The 14,891-nt window shown below is 44.3% G+C and overlaps 1 protein-coding gene across 2 annotated transcripts; it reads right to left on the bottom strand.

The window, feature by feature from the left end:
- Positions 1-5,951: 5,951 nt before the first annotated feature.
- On the bottom strand, positions 5,952-10,061 carry LOC306748060 (uncharacterized protein). 2 transcript variants are annotated; one of them, XM_079231181.1, is made up of 4 exons: positions 8,449-10,061; positions 7,984-8,199; positions 7,060-7,200; positions 5,952-6,887 (listed from the first exon to the last, which is right to left on the bottom strand). In XM_079231181.1, exons 1-3 carry the CDS (start codon positions 10,024-10,026, stop codon positions 7,096-7,098), a joined length of 1,899 nt encoding a protein of 632 aa, XP_079087307.1. In that variant the 5' UTR covers positions 10,027-10,061; the 3' UTR covers positions 5,952-6,887; positions 7,060-7,095. The 2 variants fall into 2 exon arrangements, with proteins under 2 accessions (XP_079087307.1, XP_079087308.1); XM_079231182.1 differs by having other exon boundaries at positions 7,984-8,196.
- Positions 10,062-14,891: the final 4,830 nt, after the last annotated feature.

The following is a 14,891-nucleotide window of genomic DNA, read 5'->3' as shown; positions in this document are numbered from 1 at the left end:
TTCGCTTCCTCCCTCCCTCCTCCTCCTCATCCTCCTCCACCAGCCTCCCTCCCTCCCTCTCTCCATCCCTGCCTTTCTCCACCAGTCTTCATTCATTTCTCTGCCCCTTTACCTTTCAACTTTCCCTCTCTTTCATGTATCCTTTTACACCCTATCTTTTTCTCCTCCCCAAAACACCCTCCCTCTCTTCCTCTTTCCCAACCTTATTTCCTCATCCTTTCCTCCGTCTTCCACTTGCCTTTCCTCCCCTTCATTTTTTATCTCTTACACTTCTTCTTTTCATCCTCCTCTCCTCTCTCCTTTCCTGACCTCACCTCTCCTCACTTCTCAGCCTTTCCTCCCCTTCATTTCACGTTACATTGCACACCTCTTCTTTTATCATCACCTCTTCAGTAACCTTTCTCTCTTCTCCTTTCCTTTCCTCTCCCCTTCTCTCCGCTGCTATCCTCGCTTCTCCACTCTCCTCTAGTTTCATTTTCTTCCACTCTCTCCTTTCCTCTAACTCTTTTTCTCCCTTCTCATCATCTTCTCCTTTCCTCACCTCTCCTCTTATCTCATGAAATCCCTTCTCTTTTTCTTCTTGACTCCCTTTCCTCTCAACTCCATTCCTCTCATCTTCTCCTCATCTTTCCTCCTTTCCTCCTTTCTTCTTTCCTCCCCTGTCTTTCTCTCTCATCATCTCTCCTTTCCTCTCCTTCTCTCTTTGTCTATTCTCTCCTCTCTTTTCCTCTCCTCTCTTCTTTCTGCCTTGTCCCCTCCGTTCTACACATCCTCAAGAGGACATGTAAATGAGGTCATCACAGTCGATCTCATCAACCGCATCACTCAGGTGTGAGCGTAGGTGTGAACCAACGCATACGTGCACAAAGCAAACATGTGTGTGTGTGTGTGTGTGTGTGTGTGTGTGTGTGTGTGTGTGTGTGTGTGTGTGTGTGTGTGTATTCATTACGGGTTGTATGCGGTGCATTCCAGTCCAAATAAAGCATTTCCTCTCTTAAACTGTATACCAGTGCACCAAGTGCTCCAATTACATAAACGCCTTCACCCCAATACATTTTGACATCCTGAAAATTATTCACGGCCTAATTCATCTAAAATTGCATCCCGTTTCTTGGCCTCCTTTCTTCTTCTTTTTTACCACAAGCCCTGGAAACAGATGATGAGCAGGGGTGAAGGGATGAGAGGAGCTTCCAGTTCCTTGTGTAATATAGAGGCTGCTGCTGCTGCTGCTGCTGACTGGACGTTCTCAAACTTTACTGCTTTTCCACACACAAAGGATGAGTGTGGAAATAAAACCCTGTGACTGCCAACAGCAGCGTGTGCATTTGTAAGAATATGAGAAGGGGGGGGGGGGGGATGAGATGAGATGAGGGGGGGGGGGGGGGGGGGGGGGGGGGGAGTAAATGGGAGGAGATGAGATGAGATGGGGGGGGGGGGGAGTAAATGGGAGGAGATGAGGAGGAGAGTTTGTAGTTCAGTTATTTAGAGTAACAAGTTTTTGGGAAGAAGCCAACTGCTCAATGTGTGTCATTAGAACCAGTCAGTTTAGTTCCTCTTTGTGTCAGAGAAGCAGCAGAAATGTGTGTGTGTGTGTGTGTGTGTGTGTGTGTGTGTGTGTGTGTGTGTGTGTGTGTGTGTGTGTGTGTGTGTGTTCAGTGGCAGCAGTGGGAATAAGGAAGCTGTGGAAGAGGAATCCTGCATGAATCAATCTCAGTCTGCATTCCTCCTGATGCAGAGCTGAGAGCAGTCAGAAGCAGAAAGCAACAGGCTACTGGAGATTGACCTCATGCACACGCACACACAAGCGTGCACACATACTCACACACATTCTTAGAACAATAACAGCCTCTACTGGGGAGAAAACACATAACATGGCCACACTCAAACACACAGAGACAATTGCATGCAGAAAAAAAACACCCACAGGGCTCAACACACACATCACACACGCATGCACGCACACACGCGCACGCACACGCACACACACACACACACACACACACACACACACACACATAAATAGCACAGACAGGATACACACAGAGTGTTAGTAAACAGATTAAATTGGAGAAGCATAGAAGAATATGTAGATGCAAACATGAGCATCCGTGTGTGTATGCTCACACGCACACAATTCACACTGCAGGACCACTTCAGGTTTCATCATCTTCTTTTCCTTTTTTTTGCTTTCTTTCTCTTGAGAGCTGGGGGGGGGGGTGTCTCATTCCCTCTCTTTTGTTGCTGCTGGGGAGAGAGAGAGCACATATCCATAGAGAACACTCTCTCCAGCCCCATTCACACCCACACACCGCTCCCTCCCTCCCTCCCCCCTCCACCCCCCCCCCCCCCCCACACACACACACACACACACACACATCCACAAAGATACAACATCAAAGAGCCGCCACCGCCGAAGGATTACTTCAGCCACACATTGGCTCCTCAATCCGGGTCTGTTCCTCTTGTGGAACACCCCTCTTGCCTGGCTACACTTGGTACAGCCCGAGCATTCCTGCCAAGTAGCTTTCACACATGGAGGGGAAGCTTGTCTCAAGCAATTGCTGACAAGCTACAAACAAGACAGCCTCTCTCTCTCTCTCTCCCCCCCCCTTTTTTTTTACCTCCTCTCTCGTTCTCTTACCCCTTCAACCCAGGTCTGCTGTGCTCCCTAATTCTTACTCTTTCTACCTTCTCCACCCCCCCTTATTTTTCCTCATCTCTCCTTCTCCCCCATTCCTCCCTCCCCCTCTTCTCTCTCCCTCTCTCTCTCTCTCTCTCTCTCTCTCTCTCTCTCTCTCTGAGAATGTGGGGGCCCCACTAGCATAAATTGTCAGCTGTTCCTGGGCGTACTCTCCATGGCTCCCTAAACTCACATAAGCCTACATATGCAGTCGCTGGTGGGACAAGGGTAACCTAAGTAAGCCCTCTCGGTTATGAGTCTGAAAAAGTACACTGAGGCCCCTCAATAATGCTGCCGTGTGAAGGCACTGAGAGTTTTACTCTATAATAAGCTGCAACAGATACTCCGGCTAATGGTATTTTGGGGTTAACATTGACATGCCTAGTCTTTGACCTTTTTAATTAATTTATTGAAAACACCTACGCAATATTATTAGTCGGAATCTTCATGACACAAGAGTATTTTCACACGAGTTCAGCCACAATTTGCAAATAGGGTCTCTCATGTCGACCCTTTGAGAGTCAAAAGTGCGTAAACCACAACCATGAACTTTTTTTCTCAGTTTTTATAATTATCAGTGTGATGCCCGCTTTTATGGATAATAAAATGTAAGAACATGAAGGTAATTCATATTTTTCGACGGGTTTCCGCTCACAAAATGATCACATCCTTTGTGCCCTTTGGTCAACTTGTTTTTTATTGTGGCCCTCGGCTCTCAGATACACCACACTAGAGGTATGGGGTTCATATGGAATGCATTTTAGTCTTATTGTTGCCAAGCAGACATTGTTATCTACTAGTGCAGGCTGTCATCTAGTGGCAGGTTTAGGTACTGGTGGTTCAAAGAAACAACACCAAAGAGTCACCAAAGCAGGCGTTCAGTTAAAAAAGCGGTTCAAACCATGTGCATTATAACAGCACAAGGGCGGTTCATTTACTTTAGTCAGAGATTGAAATAAGATGCAGAAATAATTTCAGAAATAATAATAATAAAACTGAGCTCAAAGTGGGGCGGAAAGGAAGGATGGAGAGAAATGAGTAGAAATGTGTATGGAAATGTATAAATACATTCTCACATCCACAAATACAACCCAACTTAAATCATTGGCAGGTAGGCCACGTACGTATATTGAACAACATGTGTGATTTTCAAATTCTTCCCCATATAAATGTCCAAAAAGCTTTACATTACATTTCATTTAGCTGACACTTTTATCCAAAGCAACTTACAATAAGTGCATTCAACTATGAGTACAAACTCAGAACTCAGAACAAGAAAGTACAATTTCTTCAAGAAAGCCAAACTACAAAGTGCTTTCAGTAAGTGCCATTTAAGTGCCACTAAAGTGCTACTTTCTTTATTCAAGGTACAGTTAAAAAAGATGTGTTTTTAGTTTGTCCACACACACACACACACACACACACACACACACACACACACACACACACACACACACACACACACACACAAAGCCACCAGCACTTGAAGGGAACATGCATTTGTGGATTGCAGGATGTGAAAACTTTCTAAGTGATACACCTTAGTAATCTGCCATGTGATAATGCAGATCTGTAAATAAAAGCAATACAAAAAGTTGGAAGTATCTAAAAAGGTTTTTCCATGAGAGGAAAAAACTCTTCAACTGGCAGATGTTACTGCAAAAGTTGAATTTGCATATTCTTTGCTGCCACAATATGTTGCTGTGCAAATCATATTTATTTTATAGTGAGGAACAGATTGATCAAAACTTTGCACATCAACAGGGCATACAAATTATGACAGAAACAACGAGCAGTCTGCAGATTCAGTTTTCTATATGGACAAGAAGCACACCAAAAGGAAATGCTGTTAGATTAATTAACTTCACATTGGAAATAAAATCCATGTGTACATTCATCGATCACAGATCTGTCACCCGTATTTTTTACTTCACTGCATGGAGGGGCAGGTGGGATAAACAAGAGAGCTGAGAGCTGAGAGCAGTCAGAGCAGCTCCCTCACCCATACTCGCTCTTGCAGTACATCAAATCCTCTTCAACCAGACACACTGTCAGCTTTAGTTCAGATTCATCTGAAATATTAATTTTCTGCTCTATTTCCTATTTGTTCTTCTCTGAATCTTTTCTGTTTAGCAGTGCAACTTTGCTGCACAGGCCGCTCCATCCTTCGATGTTGTCTCACGGTAATATGAAAGAGAACAGGACAAAAGGCAGATGTCACTTTCTGTTCTGTCCATGTGATTTACTTTCTGTTATTTTAATACTTTCCCTCAAATTAATATATTTGGACTCCCAGTATGTTTAATTTAATTATTTAAATAGCCTTACATTTTATGTTTTAGTTCCAGATGTATGTATGGATGGCCTTACTGATCTAAACTCAAATTGCCTAATTTTACTTTGAATAATTTTGACGATCCTCATTTTGTAACCGGTATCGTTTTTTCTCTCCCATGTATCCAAATATGAGTTGCTACTTCCTGTTATTGTACATTTCCTGTGTAAATTGGTGTAATGTCTGAATGCCTTCAGAGGGATCATCACGGTATGAGTCTGGAGCTCAGCTCGTCTTGCTGCACACGCGATAACACAACCTTCATTTTTTTGCTGCAGAAGAATCCGTCAGAAAGGATGCAAAGAAGTGATTCAGGCCTAAAGCTCTTCCTCATTCCTCCTGGATCCACAGACACAACTCATCGTCTTCCTGCCTGGATGAACGCAGTGCAGATTACAAAAATCCAGTTCCTCATCATCACTATGACGGACCAATGGACACGTTCTCATGGCTCATTTTGTCCAAACAAAAAGTCCAAAACTCAAACAAATTGACTATAATATTACACAAGACAATGAAAAGCAGCAAATACACCCATTTGAGAGGCTGGAACCACATGTTTTGCATTTTAGCTTGAAGCCAATAAATCACCATAATAGATTAATAGCAAGTAATCAGCTGTTTCAGCTCTACTTCTGTATATGAAGAACTCAAGACATGATACAAGTCGATTTAAAAAAGGTGACACGTTGTTACAAAATAATCAGTGAGCAAAAATAAGTCATTTTTGGCAATAAAATAATTATATCTCTACATAATTTGTCTTTATGGTTAAAATCATAAAAACTGAAAAGTCAAGAATTGTGTCACACTGGCGACACCGTCCTTTGTTCCTCTCAGTTACAGTACAGTGATAAAACATGTAAATAAAGCCACAATAACAGGATATAAAAGGCAACAATTTATTCAATCTTTTAACAGATAGCAAGAGACAGCTCATTTATTTCTAAAATCAATTTGTTAAACTTAAATATCTCTTAATGTGAATACATTGCATTTATTCAGTAGGAGGGGAATTTTTAGCAGAACAAGACGACGCGTGTCTTCTCAGATCAAAGTGGAAGAGATCAATAAAACATCTGTAATGACACAGCTGCGTTAATTACGAGTCAGAAATTCACATTAAAAACGAGACACATTTCCCTTTTTAGAATTGGCAGCCTTGGAAAAGACAGTTGACCACAAACGGCCTGCAAATACACATGCAGTGGTGTCACCATACCGGCCCGGAGTCAAACCCCCGACTCGCGGGCCATGAGATAAATACGTAAGGAGGGACTGACCGGTCAAGTCGTTTAAACGTTAGCACACCAAAAAGGACAAAGACCCACTGAAGCACCCAAAGGACCGTCTCACTCCGAGGACCCCCGCCAACTTCAAGTATTCCCTCCATCACTTTCGTCGCTTCAAGTTTTCCCGCCGCGGATTCCAAACCTTCAAACTTCATCACCACTTCTTAGGTTTACAACATAAGCATTGATATAAGTGCACTCAAAATTCATCTATACATAGAAAAATAACAACAATAAGTAGCAGTAATAGTTATAACAATCACTTTACATTTCATTTTATACACAACCGTGACGTTAAATCATTTTATATATACCGTGGCATCGCAGTCCCCACCCCCTGAGTGTAATGTTCAAGTTTAACCTTCTGTTGCTACGGAAACAGGACCAGCAACCTAGGTTTGGTTATTTAATTAACATTAGCGATCATTGACGGTCGGCAATTGATTAGAATCAGAGTAATTATGCCTTTCCACAGCCCGTTGTGCTCGTGTGTGACAGATGCGTTATGTACAAGCTGCTGATCGATCATGTGCCTCCGGCGTCAGCCTGCTCGCCGCGACGCACGCTGAAAGCCTTCATCCTGGAAGATGGCGATACGAAACAGACGAGGGGAAAAAAAATAAATGTTCAACACATGTAATCACAATTTTTTTTTTTTTTTTTTTTTTTTTAGACAGTCACAAAAGACAACAGACGAGCAAACGATTAGTGAAGTGTGGCTCTGCCTCGAAAAAGGTGTCACGTTCACTCACCTCTGTCTCGCTGCTTGAGCCGACCCTCCAGCTGCCTCAGGAACCAGCAGCAAGGCAGCTCCGACATTTGTACAACTTGGGGTCATGGGTGCGGATGTGGTTCCGTACATTCCTCAGTCGAAAGAACATCTTACTGCAGAGCTACAGGGCGGAGAGAGTCGGACGAAGGGTCAGCGGCATATATACATCAGAGACGTGATATTGAGGAGACGAACGTGGCGCCACGGCAATGGTTTGACATTTTGAGAAGTTCGCTTTCAACGACAAATATGAAGCTAGTCTGCGAGTGGCCGGTTAGCTCAGTCTCCCGGCTCCGGTTTCATCTCAAAGAAAATAGTTGAACTGTTATTACCAATTAATTTACTATAAATAAATTGTTCTCTTATAATCATCAGTGCCACGTTAAGAGGCCACTTAAACATTTCCCCAAAAATCTCTTGCACACTATTGCCAACATGCAATTGGCCAATGGAGGCCCGTGTGCCAGAGGTTCCCGACCCCCGTTTTACAAGCTTAGAAAATGATTCTTGAAGTAACTAGTAACTAACTACAGCCGTCAAGTAGTAGCAGAGTAAACATACAATGTATTCCTCTAAAATGTATTGAGAACTACAAGTATAAATTGGCATAAGTGAAAATACTAAAGTCAAGTACTTCATGAATGTATTCAAGTACATCACTTGAGTAAATTAATCTGCACAGAGTTGCAAAAGTCTGCACTTTTATTACAACCAATCAACCCAGTTTTCCCAGATGAGATGTACCCGTTTTGAATCTCACTACTTAACTGGATTTCACTCTAGATCACATGGTATAAAGCTGGGTGAGGTTAAAATATGCATGTTTTTGGCACTTCGGGTCATGATTTCCCATCCCTTAGAGTCGTGTAACTGCAGGTTAAGGTTTAGGAAAGCCAGTGCTTACCAGACATGGCCAGTGCTTGCCCTCGATGTGCCTGAGGCGATGCATGATTAGAGCATCACAGTTCTCGTAGGAGGTTGAGCACTGCACACAGTCATGGGCCGCTTTCGGGACTTTGGGGACTTGACTACGAGGCCCTCGAAGCTGCTTTAGTCTTGCCCGACGTACAGAATCCTGCACGACACAGCTCTTGCTGCTCGCAGGGAGATTACCTTGCTGCTGGAGACAAATAATGGAGAATATTTTTATTTTTTTTTGTAAATCCAAGATACATCATATGCATGCAAAATCAAATGATGAGTAGTTAAGACAAGTTAAGCTGTATTGAATAAATTACTCAAAATATTATACGACATCATTTTGCAATAGGTAGAAGATGACATTTTCAGCTTTTTTTCCCTGGATGCTTTATGATCCCTAAATAAATTGCAGTCACTATCATAAATCATTGCCCTCCATTTGATCTACCTTTGGCATGGTCCTTATGGCCTTTGACCCGACAGATTTGACCAGGTGTCGGGAGTTTGGCCTGAGCCTCTGAGCCTTGCTTTGGCTCACGCTCTTCTCCTTCTTCACCACGGGCAGGGTGGTCGGCCCTCTGGCTCTCAGTGCCCTGTGGGCAGACTCCTCCGCTCCAAATTTCTCCCTAACTTGTGACACAGAGCGCGTCAAGCAGATATCTACGCTCTCCTCCTCTTTCTTCAGCCCTGCCATTGGCCCCCCTGCAGGCCGACAGAAGCTGAAAAGAAAGCCAGAGTCCAGTAATTTGATGGGGGGCTTGCTCTGGCGCTTGCCGAGGTCCGATGAGGGAGGTTCAGAGTACGGTACTCCAACTGGCACGGGATCGGCGGGCTCCTCTTTGATAACTTTGTACAGAGGGTGGTTGTAGATGGACGGCGGAGACGCATGCTCCGAAAACTGGAGCCCACCAGGTTCATTAACCTTCATTGTCGGACTAGTATCCATGACCCCAATCTTTCGAGCCTCCTCTCTGGGCTTACACTTCGTCTTCTCCACCTCCCTAGTGGAGCCCCGCCTAAGCTTGGCCTTTGGTGCTGGTCGTCTGCTGTTGTAACGCAGCGTTTTGACTGTCTCTACGGTGACCGTATTTTTGGCTTGTGTCCTGTGTGAAGGCAGTGATTCGTGAGACGTGTGGCCACAGCAATTGTTTGATGAAAGAGGAAAGCCTGAGACGGAATATTCAGTTGGTTCCGATTTGATCCTGACTGCGTTCCTCACAAGAGTTTTGTTGGTGTTGCGTCGCCGAGGCTGCTGGGCAGGACGGTGGGCACCGTCACCCTTCCGCACTGACAGTCTGAGTTCCCTCCCACCAAAGGGAGGCCTGGACGCAGGCTGGAACAGGTCTGGCAACACACCTTGACTTCGCATGCTCCTGTCACTTGGAGGGACATGTCGCGGGGTGGCCTTTGGCCTCTTTGCCGTCATCTGCCCTTTGCTGACTGGACCCACAGGCTTGGTCTTTACCGACTTGTTGAGGAGGTGAGTGTTAATGGGGTTACAGAGGGGAAGTGAGAGGGTCAAAGCCTCATATGGTAGTCCTGGGGAGGTGGAGCGTGGTTTCCGCCGCTTTGTCAGGGAATAGTTGTTAGCCTTCAGCTTTCTTAGTCGTTTCTTCTGTCTCCAGCCAATCAGATCCTCTGGTCTGGGGAGGAGGGCGGTCCGTTGTAACCCAAGAACATTCATCAGCTTGTACTTCTCCTGTGCTCTCGCATGATCCCGTTCATCCTCGCCAACCTCCACTACTTCCTGCTTTACCCTCACAGGGCTGCGCACAGCGATCTTCGCAACCCTTGATATAGAGTTGCGAGGGAGCTGGGTGATGGAGTGAGGTTTTCTGTTTCGTCGAGGGCTCTCTGGCATGGGCAGCAACCTCTGAACCTCTTTGGCAGCCCCAGGAGTGGAGCGGAGAAGACGGGTGTTCGATGGCGATATGCGAGAGTAATTCAGTGACTGTGGGTTGGTTATGGTGTGTCGAGGTGCGGTAGCTTTCTTGGAAGAGGGAGACTTGAAGTCCATGAGCTTCATTCGGTGCGAGGGGCTAAGAGGGAGCCCATTGTGGCCTTGGGCTTTCGGTGTTCTACGCAAGTTTCGCCTAGGACTTACTTCTAAAGACTCATCTGGTTCATCTAGCATTAGACTGAACCTGTTGTTCACATGGTCCTCTAATCCAAAACCCCTTTTTCTTTTGCCTTCCCTCCGCTGGCAGCAGCGCTTATGACATGTGTCAGCACAGGCTGAGGTAAAGTCCTTGCCAGGATGGAGTTTCTGCTCCTGCTCCTTCATGAGAGCAGAGCAGGCTTCCACTGCGGGCCACATGCCCAGGTGACGGGCCATGGCGATGACTTCAGGTAGGTCCTCCTGGCGAACACACAGAGTGGAGGAGTAGGAGAAATCCAGCAGAGACAGAAGGTTGTCCTCACTAAAACCTGGAGGAAGAAAAGGGAGCCTTTATTATATATATGCTGAACTCTGATCAGTGAGTAAGATGAAAGTAACTGTATAAACAGAGGATCAGAGAGACAGCAGGCAGAGTGGGAGCAAAGTGTAAACATAATGGTGGAGACAATATAACAACTGCTTTAATCAGGGCCACTTCTGCTCCTATCTGATGGCACACATCAAAGATATGCGTGAATCAGAAGACAGAGTATGGCTGTGTCCCCAATTCAGGGTCTGGATCTGCCAACTCCAAATTTCTAGATCAAATTAATAGTTCGTACTGAACTGACAAGCCAGAACCGTTTCAAAAGGACATTGAAGAAACACAACCTCCTGTTGCCTGAATGACCAGCATATGGAGCATCTGTAGCTCTCCATTTCCTACAGACCATTGTTTAAATGATAATGAGAGATGAACTTCGTCAACTCAAGAATTGTCATGTGACTGCATATATACAAAATGTTTGCATTCAGGCAAGAAAAGTTGTAACTGATAAATGATCATATTAATTACTAGGTTGAAGGTAAACCTGTAACTATTTTGATAATCAAATAATTGTGTCAATCAATTTCCAAGCAAAAATCCCAAAAATTTCCTGGAACCAATTCACAAATGTAAGGATGTTTTTCTTGGTCATAATTGATGGTCACTAAATATATTTGCACGTCACATTGCGCTCTGGGTAATTCTAAAGGGTGTTCTCATTACTTCTTGGCATTTTACATAGAAAAAGGAAGATTAAATATTGATAAGTCTCTTTTGGGGAACAGGGATGAACATTCCCTAGTGATGAATTTGCCTGAGAAATAAAAAAAACACTCAAATGCCCAAATGCACCTTTTTGGGGACACGGTTCAGGCTCTGCTTAAACAGAACCCAAGCAGCAAGGTTTTCTAATGTCATTATGGCCTCTCATCTTACCAGTGAGATCTATGTCTGCTTTCATGCTCGAGTCCATTTCTGTGAAGATTTCTTGGAAGTGGTCGCTGACGGCCGCCAGGACCGCTCTGTGGGCAGCGTAGGATCGTCCGTTGGTCCGCAGTGTAATGTCACAGAACTGCCCCGCCTCCCGCTGACTCCTCAGCTTGCTCAGCATGTCGGCGCTGTGTGACACCATCGTCTTTGTGACACATCCTCTGCCACCCGGCTCCTGAGAGGCAAAGACAGCAAGACAGACGCAGATAGAGAGGCATCATTATAGGAATACAATGTGTGAGACATCCAAGTGTGAGAGAGCGACTATGAAAGAATGAGAGCAAGAAAATGTAAACTCATAATGGGTGAGATGCAGAACAATTAGAACAGACTGATTAAAAACATCGAGGAGTTGAACATTTTATCATTTAAATGAATACCGGATCATATTACATGCCTCTGTTTTCTTGGTGCGCTGGCATTCTAGACAGCCCAGGACGAAATCTCTGATCTGGAAGTACATTCCTGTGAAGAGAATACAGACAACAATAGTAATGGGTCCAAACTACTGAAAGCTTCAAGTGGAAGAGTAGAAAAGGCCTGAGCAATAAACAACAGCTGTCTATTATGTGCGAGTACATGTCTTCATCTTTGAGTGATTCAATCGCTTCCAAACAATAATAATAAAAAAAAATGCACAAACTCTAGTTAGATTTCGATAACAGATCAGAAGTTGGTTGACAGTCAGGAACTGCATACCGTCTGTTCTCCCATTGTGTCAGATGTAAGGCAGGAAGGGAAGTTCATACCTTCCCACCAGTAGTTTTCAGCCACGCATTTGTACGTCTCCTCCAGGGAGAGGTGGCGCTGGCCGATCCGCCGCCGGTGAAAGGTGGAGAGGGCATCGTGTCTCCGACCCTCGTCCAGAACCTCCCGGTAGTTGACGAATCCCTTCTCCAGCTTCTTGCGGTACAGCAGCCCGTCTATCATCTCGAAGTTTGGCGACCACCGTGCGGGAAGTCCACGCCCTGTCGAGTTCCCGGCTGACTCCATCCCTCCGACTCTCTCTCGGTCCCTGTCCCCTTCAGACCGAGGTTTGGACGGACAAAACGTCTCTGCCTTCGCGTAACGGGCATCGGTGCGGGTGCAATTGCCGGCCATTTTAACAGGTTTTATACTCTGATGCGTGTTTAACTTCATCCAGGCTTAAGAGGACCGCATCCGCCTTCACTGTGTGAAAGTCAAAAAAAGCACACCCAGGCGACGTTACTGCCGTGCTCGGGCTGGGTTTGCCAAAACTTTACCCACCGACCTGAAACAAAGTCCACGTGGATGCGGTGACAGCAGACCTCTGACCCAACGATACGAGCCCACTAAAACACCCCGCTAGCAGTCCGACATATCCTTAGCCAGCTAGCTCAAATTAACCGTAGAGTCTCATCTTTTAAAAAGCTCGTTTTCTCAAGAAGAAAGTCCCCAGCAGATGGGAGTCAGCAGCACTTCACGAGAGGGTCCCGCTGTGTAACGCACCCTAACTGTCAGTGAGGGCATCACGTCTCACTCGCATAACAGTTGTGGCGAACGTCCCCCTAAAATACAAATCTAGCTTTTAGTCATATTTGGTTTCTAACGCGACGTCGATATAATAAATGTTCGCCCGTCAATACGAGCGTGACGTGAGGTAATGAATGCGAGTATCGCGCCAACAAGACGCCGAGACAAGTGATGTAAAGTCACCAGTTTCCCAGCGACCACGGAAACGGGTTCACCGTCAACCGAACCAGCACCAGAACCAGCAGCTCGCCTCCCATCCACCTCAGGGGTCGGGAGTGGCCTCCGGGGCGGGATGACGGCGGGCAGCCTCACCTCTGGCGTTAACTTGAGATTTCTTTTCGACAACTCGAGTCGGAAGCAACATGATGACGCAGATATCGGCTCAGCATCGCCACTTGAACGACCCGAACAGCGAGGTTGTCTCGTCGACGAGCCAGAAATGTTGCAATGTTGGCCGGCGGGTCCCCTCAAAAGCGACACAACAAGATCCGGTTAGACGTCCGGTACAGTTGGTGCCGCTCCCGTTACCGCAAAGACAGTCTTGGCAGTCAAATTTTCCAATTTCTTAAACTCGTAACCTTCTGTTTGTTGCTAATCAGCAGCCTAACCGAGACGAGTCCTCCCCGCCTTCACACAAAGGCCATTAGCAGAAGCTTTAAAGAGATTCTACCAGGCGACATGTGATTGGCTGACAGAGCTGACACTCAAGTTAGTTTGTCTTCCCGTTGCAGCAAGGTAGGTTGTTAGCGCACGCCAGTAAACTAGTATTCAAGCTAAATAATGATATGATCAGAGTATTTTCCTCCCCTCTGACACACAGATATACTGACATTTAGTTTATCCAAATCGAATTGACGTTATTTAGCGAGAACAAACGGCATCAAATGATCTCAGATTTTAAATTGTTGTCACTATATATATATATATATATATATAATCTTAAATCAGTTACAAATATTGAAATACAGTATTACAATTGCTTTAGCTCAGTTTTCACACAACTTTCAACACAAAATGTAACTATTGTCCCCAACATGTCACATGAAACAGAAACAGAAAACATCTGTATCTAATTAATACATCACCCATTCACCTATGTCAACACCAAAACAATGTATGTTCAATAATGAATTTGTCATTTTAGCATTTAAAAAGTTATTGAATACTGCTGTCAAACAGTATTCATAACATCAAAGCAGTGGTAATCTCTTTAAGAGTAAACAATGGTCATGATAAAAATGCGTAATTTATGCAGCATTTGAAATGATCTAGTAACATTGACTTTAATTTAATAAATTGAATATGGTGTACTTCGGTTAATCTAGGGGATGAACTCTAGTCTCACTTTACACCACAGTAAATTCTACATTCATACAAGGCCAACATGACTGCAATGGTACTTCACTGCCTCAGTTCACTGCTTGTATTTGCCACTAAGTTTGTTTTTATTAAAGACATCGAACCTTAGTGTATTTTAATTACTTGTAAATGTTCAATACTTATAGTATATTCTCACATGTACAAATACAGTTATCATCTAAAATACACAACACGTTACTGTGGAAAGTGTATAACATTCAAACACCACAGCCACGTCATTGACAATTACCACAGTAACGTTAAAATAAGGAGAAACGCTTGTAAATGTGCTGCATCGAGTCAATAATCTGTAGATTTGATTACAAGCATTGAATCAGTGTCAGTGTTTTGTACTTCGTATGCATGGAGGTAATATCCTCTGTATTTTGGATGTATTTCTTTGAGACTCAATGTTTAAAAATGACTTATTTTTGGACAATAAAGAAATAGATTCAATATTTATCAAGCAGTTTTCCCAAGCAATATTTAGATATTCATGTAGATTAAATGCTATATATAAAACATTAACTGTTAACTAAATTAAATTACACGAGAAGGAAGGAAAAGGTATAGATCTTGTTTTACAGTCAAAATCTTCCAACCTCAGAATAAAGAAAACAAA

Source organism: Taurulus bubalis (genome assembly GCF_910589615.1).
Source record: "Taurulus bubalis genome assembly, chromosome: 15".
NCBI classification, from domain to species: Eukaryota; Metazoa; Chordata; class Actinopteri; order Perciformes; family Cottidae; genus Taurulus; species Taurulus bubalis.
The sequence above is the reverse complement of the archived record's forward strand: the minus strand, read 5'-3'. Positions and strand labels throughout refer to the sequence as shown.

Bases quoted from the DNA above. Each gene is read 5' to 3' on its own strand.
- LOC306748060 (XM_079231181.1), bottom strand. From the start codon at position 10,026: ATGAAGCTCATGGACTTCAAGTCTCCCTCTTCCAAGAAAGCTACCGCA. The intron at 8,200-8,448 runs GTAGATCAAATG...ATTTGTCTCCAG, and splicing joins CCATAAGGACCATGCCAAAG to CAGCAAGGTAATCTCCCTGC. The intron at 7,201-7,983 runs GTAAGCACTGGC...TCCGCCCTGTAG, and splicing joins GCAAGCACTGGCCATGTCTG to CTCTGCAGTAAGATGTTCTT.